This window comes from Pristiophorus japonicus, chromosome 4 (assembly GCF_044704955.1).
Source record: "Pristiophorus japonicus isolate sPriJap1 chromosome 4, sPriJap1.hap1, whole genome shotgun sequence".
Taxonomy (NCBI): Eukaryota; Metazoa; Chordata; class Chondrichthyes; family Pristiophoridae; genus Pristiophorus; species Pristiophorus japonicus.
Window position 1 is genome coordinate 83,348,552 of NC_091980.1, and position 8,573 is coordinate 83,357,124.

General features: G+C 46.2%; 1 protein-coding gene across 1 annotated transcript in view; it reads left to right on the forward strand.

Moving 5' to 3' along the window:
* LOC139262465 (carboxy-terminal kinesin 2-like) overlaps positions 1–7,812 on the forward strand; it is a 70,024-nt gene extending 62,212 nt beyond the window's left edge. The window contains exons 16-19 of the mRNA XM_070877651.1: positions 1,859–1,998; positions 6,171–6,244; positions 6,329–6,404; positions 7,620–7,812. Coding sequence (XP_070733752.1) covers positions 1,859–1,998; positions 6,171–6,244; positions 6,329–6,404; positions 7,620–7,664 — 335 coding nt within the window. The 3' untranslated portion in view covers positions 7,665–7,812. The remainder of the gene's footprint in view (positions 1–1,858; positions 1,999–6,170; positions 6,245–6,328; positions 6,405–7,619) is intronic.
* The last annotated feature ends 761 nt before the right edge of the window (positions 7,813–8,573 follow it).

Consider the following 8,573-nt stretch of genomic DNA (forward strand, 5'->3'; position numbering starts at 1 on the left):
GAAGCCGTGGGTTAATGCTGCCTGCTGGCCCTCTATGTTGGATTTGTACAGTCTACAAGGGTTCTACCTGCATTGCCTGATGGGCACACAACCATCACTGTCTCTTGTCTGGGCTGCTAACCCAGTTCCTGTGTGTTACTGTCGGGCACCATGGGTCAGTGCTGCCTAACAGGAGGCCCCATTTACTTGTGTTACAGCCCCTGGGGGTAGCGGCAAAGACAAATTGGAGTCCGCACTCGCTTCCTGTCACTGAGGCTCAAAGCATTTAAAGCTGAGCTAGGTGGGCAATCTGAGTGAACTGGCAGAATCCTTGCTGTATGTTGCAACAAGAACCTGAAGTAAATAATGGGGGAGTAGTGCGCTTTGCATTTAAGACATTCCCCCCCAAGGTTCAGTGCTGTGTAACCAAATGCAGCAGCAGCTCCCTTGTACATCCCAACAATATGGCACCACCCAGCCTCAACAATCCTGACTGCACCAGTGTGACATTTTCCCATTCCCCATGTCTGCCATCCTGCTGGATCTCAATTAGCACGTGGGACAAGTCATAAGAACATGATTAGGAGCAGGAGTAGGCCATTTGACCCCTCAAGCCTGTTTCACCATTCAATAAAATCATGGTTGATCTGATCATGGCCTCAACTCTACTTCCCTGCCTGCTCCCCATAACCCTTTATTCCCTTGTCGCTCAAATCTGTCCATCTCTACCTTAAATATATTCAATGACCCAGCCTCCACAACTCTCTGGGGCAGAGAATTCCACAGATTTATGACCCTATGAGAAGAAATTCCACCTCATCGCCATTTTAAATGGGCGACCTCTTATTCTGAAACTATGCCCCCCCACCCCCCTAGTTCTAGATTCCCCACGAGGGGAAACATCCTCTCTGCATCTCCCCTGTTGAGCCCCCCTCCTTAACTTATGTTTCGATAAGATCACCTCGATATTCTAAACTCCAATGTGTATAGGCTCAACCTTCATAATCAACCCCTTCATCTCCAGAACCTTGTGAATCTTCTCTGAATTGGCTCCAATGCAAGTATATCCCTCCTTAAATGAGACCAAAACTGTACACGGTACTCCAGGTGTGGCCTCACCCATACCCTGTACAGTTATAGCAGGACTTCCCTACTTTTATGCTCTATCCCCCTCGTAATAGAGGATAACATTCCATTTGGCATCCTAATTACTTGCTGTACCTGCATACTAACTGTTTCATGCACAAGGACCATGTGTGTACTTGTTCCCATTCAGGGGCCAGACTGCACAGGAAGGAGAATTTCATTTCTTCAGTCTGCCAGATTTGAAGTGGAGCTGGTAGCTGGTCCCTCCCTGCTCCGATCCTGTGTGTAAAGGGACAGGTAACTGCAGCTTGTTGGTGGTGGCCTGCCTCTAGTTGCCTGCTCCCACTGCTACCCAATCAGCAGACACTCCCTCGGACCCCCTCCTTCTGCAGCTCCATCTCATCACTGCCCTACTTTCCAGAGTCTCCTAAAGATACTGCTGCTTCTGTTTCTCCCTCTGCCCTGTAAAGTCTTTTGAAAACCGTTCTCTCCCATGCCTCTTGTCTTTGTTTGAAAAACAGCACTATTTTTTCAAAAATACTATAATGGCATTTGCTGTCCAAGAATTACTACTGCCCCCCTCTCCGTGAGGCATTTTGGTTATTAATGCGTTTACTACAAAGAGTGCCATTTTGTGTTGCTGTCAAACATGGAAGGTGGTCCCTGTCAACCTTCATTCCTCTCCTTTCCAGATTATCGACCCGATGACTCCAGCGGTGTTGAATGTTTTCAGCCCTGTGCTATAAATTTGCTTTTTGCTAATGTTGGTGTTGTTTTTCCCCAATGGGTTCAGCAACCCTGAGTCTGGTGGACCTGGCAGGCAGTGAGCGGCTGGATAAATCTCACTCTAAGGGCAATCGTCTGCAGGAGGCTCTGGCAATTAACACCAGCCTTTCCTGCCTTGGGCACGTCATCATGTCACTGTCGAAAAAGGTAAGAAGCGTAGAGCAGGTAAAAGCCTTTGGAACTGGGACCGGTTTGGCTCCATAACCCTTTACACCTATCCCATTTTTACACACACATTTACGTCCAGTTAAAATCGAGCCTTTGTGTTCCTTGCTCTTTCTCCCCAAGTACCCCTCAGTCCCACTGGGGATCTTAAGCATTCCACTTGTCATAATCATAGGCAGTCCCTTGAAACAAGGATGACTTGCTTCCCTGCCAAAAAGAGATGAGTTCACAGGGGTTTCAATGAAGGACCTAATATTCCGGATCCAGAACTACATGTTGAAGGGTGGAAGATGCCTGTGCGTGGATTTTTTTTTAAAAACGTGGAGTGTGGTGGCTGTTGCACACCAAGCTACCACACGGGCTTGGCAGAGTTGGGTCTTGGTCCAGTGGCAAAGACTACCCAAGACTAACTGGAGACCAGCTCTTCTGCACAGACCGAGCATGCGCACAATGCAGTGTGGGCTGGCCCATGCTGTCCCTGGGCCCTCTCCTCTTCTGGGCCTCAGATTCACGCCTCTCTTGGGCCCTGATCACTTCCCTCTATGGACTCTTGCTGCTCCTTTGCACCTCCTGCTGTGCCTGCCTGTACTGCAGTCAGTGACCTGGCTTCGTAGCCGTCGCCCTCCTGCAGCAGCACGCGCTGCTTCTGCAGTGGTATGCTGCCACACGCTGCTCCCTCTAATGGCCCCGGCCTACTGATGGTCTTGCAGGCCGGAGCCGTGCTGATTTCCAGGCTGGGCTGCCGCACGCTGCTCCCTCCAATGGCCCTGGCCTGCTGATGGGACCCCAGCTCCTTTTGGGAGCCTTCCCCCAGGCTCCGAGCCTGCAGCAGCTGGGCCCCACTCTGCAGCGCGGCCCCGAAAGCCCTCAGCGAGGACATAGTGCCTGCTGTCTCCAAGCGCAGCCTCCTTCACCTCACAACAACCTCTTGTACCCCACCCACCAGTAGCTTGAATAGTTCAGAATTGGCATTTATCCATTTTCCCCGTGTATGGCTACTTGATGCTGGTCAGTCACAGCTGTGCAAAGTGTGTTGGCCCTTGTGTTGATTGAAACATGGCTACTTTGTACTATCTGAGCGGGGGTAGGGGGGATGCCCTTAAGGTGGCCCCTTATTCTGAGACTATGTCCCCTAATTTGTTTCCCGAGTGAAAACTTATGCATCCACCTTGTCGTGTCCCCTCATTAACTTGTGTTTTGATAAGATCACCCCTCATTATTCTTGACTCCAATGAGTTATAGGCCCAAACTATCTTAAGTCAACCCCCTCATCTCCAGAATCAGCCTAGTGAACCTTCTCTGAACTGCCTCCAATGCATATATCCTTCCTTAAATACGGAGACCAAAACAGTATGCAGTACTCTAGGTGTGGCTTCATCAATACCTGTACAGTTGTAGCAGGACTTCTGTTTTTATACTCTATTCCCCCTTGCAATAAAGGTCAACACTCCATTTGCCTTCCTGATTACTTGCTGTACCTGTGTACTAACTTTTTGTTTCATGCACAAGGACTCTCAGGTCCTTCTACTACAGCACTTTTTCTCCATTTAAATTACTTGCTCTTCTATTTTTTTCTACCAAAGTGGATAAACTCTCATTTTCCCACATTATACTCAATCTGACAACTGTTTGCCTACTTGCTTAGCCTGTCTATATCCCTTTGCAGATTTTTTTTGTGTCCTCCTCACAATTTGCTTTCCCACCCATCTTTGTATCATCAGCAAACTTGGCTACATTTCACTCCATCCCTTCATCCAAGTCATTAATATAGATTGTAAATAGTTGAGGACCCAGCACCAATCCCTGTGGCACCTCATTAGTCACTGTTTGCCAACTGGAAAATGACCCATTTATCCTGACTCTGTTTGCTGTTATATTAGCATGGCGAGGATTGGCTATTATCCCCAACCCCATAAACTTTTATCTTGTGCAGTAACCTTTTATCTGGCACCTTATCGAATGCCTTCTGGAAATCCAAATACACCACATCCACTGGTTTTCCCCCTTATCCACCCTGGTAGTTACATGCTTAAAGAACTCCAGCAAATTTGTCAAACATGATTTCCCCTTCATAAAACCATGCTGATTCTGCTTGTTTGAATTATGCTTTTCCAAATACCCTGCTACTGCTTCCTTAATGGACGCTAGCATTTTCCCAACAACAGATGTTGGGCTAACTGGTCTATAGTTTCCTGCTTTTTGTCTGCCTCCTTTTTTTTTTTAAATATAGCTGTTACTCTTGCAGTTTTCCAATCCACTGGGATTGCCCCAGAATCCAGGGAATTTTGGTAGATTACAACCAATGCATCCATTATCTCTGCAGCCACTTTGACCCTAGGATGTAAGCCATTAGGTCTGGGGGACTTGTCTGCCTTTAGTCCCATTATTTTACTGGGTACTACTTCATTCGTGATGGTGGTTGTATTAAAGTTCCTCCCTCCTTATAGCCCCCTTGCTTATCCACTGTTGGGATGTTTTTAGTGTCTTCTACCGTGAAGACCAATACAAAATATTTGTTCAACATCTCTGCCATTTGCCTGTTCCCCATTATTAATTCCCCAGTCTCATCATCTTGGGGACCAACATTTACTTTAGCCACTTTTTTTTTTCCTTTTTTATGTACATGTAGAAACTCTTACTATCTGTTTTTATATTTTGTGCTAGCTTACTTAATCTATTTTCCCCCTCATTCTTTTTAGTTCTTTGCTGGCTTTTAAAAGTTTCCCAATCCTCTGGCCTCCCACTAGTCTTGGCCACATTGTATGCCCTTGTTTTCAATTTGATACCATCCCTTATTTGCATAATTAGCCACAGATGGCTATCCCTTCTCTTGCAGTCATGCCAAGCACGAAGGAAGATGGTTGTGGTTTCCCAGCCCCAGGACACCGCTGCAGCAGTTCCTCAGGGCAATGTCCTAGGCCCAATCATCTTTAGCTGCTTCATCAATTATCCTCCCTCTAAGGTCAGAAGTGGGGATGTTTGCTGATGATTGCAATGTTCTGTTCCAGTTGCAACTCTTCAGATAATGAAGCCATCCATGCCCACATGTAGCAAGACCTGGATGACATTCAGTAACATTTGTGCCACTGTGTGGCACAAATGACCATTTCCAACAAGTGAGAGGCTAACCACCTCCCTTTGATATTCAACTGCATCACAATTGCCAAATCCTGCACCATCAATATTCTAGGGGTCACCATTGACCAGAAACTGGATCAGCCACATAAATACTGTGGCTATAAGAGCAGGTGAGAGACTGGGTATTCTGCAGCATGTGACTCTCCTCCTGACTCCTCAAAGCCTTTCCATCTACAAGGCACAAGTCAGGAGTGGGATGGATGACACACCTGCCTAAATGAGTACAGCTCCAACACTACTCAAGAAGCTAGACACCATCCAGGACAAAGCAGCCCACTTGATTGGCACCACCTTCAACATTCACTCCCTCCATCACTGGCGCACCGTTTACAAGATGCACTGCAGCAACTTGCCAAGGCTTCTTTGACAGCACCTCCCAAGCCCATGATCTGTACCATCTCGAAGGACAAGGGCAGCAGGTGCATGGGAACACCAATACCTCAAAGTTTCCCTCCCAAGTTACACACCATCCAGACATGGAAATATATGACCATTCCTTAATCGTCACGGCCAAAATCCTGGAACTCCCTCTCAACAGCACTGTGGGAGTACCTTCACCACACAGACTGCAGCGATTCAAGAAGGTGGCTCACCATCACCACCTTGTGGGCAATTCGGGATGGGTAATAAATGCTGGCCTTGCCAGTGATGCCCACATCCCAGAACAAATTTTTTAAAGCCAATTTGCACACTGCAAGATCCTACAAACAGCCATGTGATGTCAACCAGATAATATTTTAGTGATGTTGGTTAAGGGATAAACATTGGCCAGGATACCAGGGGTGCTCTTTGAAATAGTGCAGTGGGATCTTTTACATCCACCTGAGGGGGCAGACGGGGCTTCGGTTTAATGTCTCATCTGAAAGACAGCACTTCTGACAGTGTAGTGCTCCCTCAGCACTGCACTAGGAGTGTCAGCTGAGATTTTGGTGCTCAAGTCTCGAGTGGGACAGCTGCTGGGTGGAGCTATGTTACTAATAATCTCTCGTCACTAAAGAATTCCTTGCATTTTCTAGGAATCCCATATCCCCTACCGGAACAGCAAGCTGACCTACCTGCTGCAGAATAGTTTAGGAGGCAATTCGAAGATGTAAGCTGCTTTCTCCTCCAGTCTGTACAATGTTACATTTTTCTATTTTTGCTTTTTTTAAAATTGGAAACCTTTCCCTTGCAGGCTGATGTTTGTGAATGTGTCTCCTTTGGAAGAGAACTTCAACGAGTCACTCAATTCCTTGCGTTTTGCCAGTAAGGTATGTCCAATTTAAATGGTTTACACCCAGTGTTGCAGAAACTAGTGATTATGTACAGTAGGGGCACAATGGGATAATGCAGGAGGGTGCAAGGCTTTTGGCTCAGATAAACAGCACCTTGGTCTCCTGGGCAAATACTGGAATGCAGCTGTGATGGAAGACTAGGTGTTCGTTCCCAAATAAACTCTTAAATTGACTACCAAAGGGCCCTGGTTAATGCTGGAGCAGCTTTTCACCAAGTATTCCTGTGCACTGCTCTACCAAACTGGTATGGGCCAGACAATGAATGCACAGTATTTGTGCTCGCTGCCGAGGTTTGACAACAGTACAAGCTGCCTTGTGACCCAGTGACGAACTGTGGCTAGCTATTGTGTGACCGCACGTCCCATACCCAGTCCCCTCTCACTGAGCAGCTAGCTCGAGTGACCGTAAGGCTACCACAATTGGCCTGTCTATTAGCTGATGGAAACATTCCTTCTGAGTTCAGTGACCTGTCTGCCCGAGTGTTGGAATCAAGCTCCACTGTGCTTTCCCTAGCAGTTTATTCTGTATTGGGATGTTTGATGCTGCCCCTAGTCATTCTTGCACACTAATTAGGCTGCAGCTGCAGTACTGTGTGCTGTTCTGGTCACCACATTACAGGAAAGATGTGATTGTACGAGAAAGGGTGCAGAGCAGATTTACAAGAATATTGCCTAGATTGGAGAATCTAAGGTATGAGGAAAGATTTGAGATGCTGGGTCTGTTTTCTTTGGAACAGAGGCTGAGGAGAGACCTGATTGAACTGTATAAAATTGAGGGGCCTGGATAGAGTGGATAGGAAGGACCTGTTTCCCTTGGCAATGGGGTCAACAAACAGGGGACATAGATTTAAAGTAATTGGTAGAAGGTTTACAGGAGATTTGAAGGGAAATGTCTTCACCCAGAGGGTGGTGTGGTCTGGAATCCACTGCCTGAAAGGGTAGTAGATGCAGAAACCCTTACATTTTTAAAAAGTAGCTGGATGTGCACTTGTGCTGTAACAACAGGGCTATGGACCTAGAGCTGGAAAGAGGGATTAGGCTGGATAGCTGTTGTTCAGCTGGTGCAGACACGATGGGCCGAAATGGCCTCTTTCCGTGCTGTAAATTTCTGATTCTAATTGCACTGGGAATTGTCTCCTGTGGGAGGCACTTTTTGACTCTAACTCTTACTAAACCAGGTGTTCTTTTTCAGGTCAATGAGTGTGTGATTGGAACGGCGCAAGTGAACCGGAAATAGAATCAGTAACTACAATACAACCCAGCTGTCCAGTGATCGGCCAAAAGCTATAAATAGTGTAATTCAAATACTCAAATCTCTGCCTTTTTAAAAACAGATTATTTAAATTTAAGACTGTGTAAAGGCTCTGTCTTTCAATAATTTTATATTTGATCAAGTTGTAAAATCAATAATATATTTTATCATAATAAAAGTTGTAAAATCAGTACAGTAATCTGGATTTTCTGATCTTATACATGTCATTGTTCCCAGGATCATTTTTGGGTCACCACTTCCCCAAGTCATAGCACCTTTCAGTCTGCTTCTGGCCTGGGTAAATAAACAGCCATTGACAGGTCCAGGGGTGGGTGGTTCTAACTGACTGGCTGCTTCTTCCCTGGTGGCCCTGGAGAGGGTACACATATCCACTGTTATGCTTGGGGCCTTCTGTGACTGGTCGGCACAGCATGCTACCAATTGCACAATTAACCACTAACTTAATATTGATTTAATTCACGTTAAGCTGTCCATTTGATTGGCATGGTTAATTTTTCGTGATCCTGCTAATGTTCCCTTTAAGCTGGGGTCCAAGATACTGAGGGGGCTCAATAGGGTAGATGCAGAGAGGATGTTTCCTCTTGTGGGGGAATCTAGAACTAGGGGGGCAGTTTCAGAATAAGGAGTCACCCATTTAAAATAAATGAGGAATTTCTTGAGTTGTGAATCTTTAGAATTCTCTACCCTAGAGAGCTGAGGAGGCTGGGTCATTGAATATATTTAAAATGGAGATAAACAGATATTTTTTGAATAAGGGAGTCAAAGGTTATGGGGAACGGGCAGGGAAGTGGAGCTGAGGCCAAGGTCAGATCATCCATGATATTAAATGGCGGAGCAGGCTCGAGGGGCCGAATGACATAAGAACATAAGAAT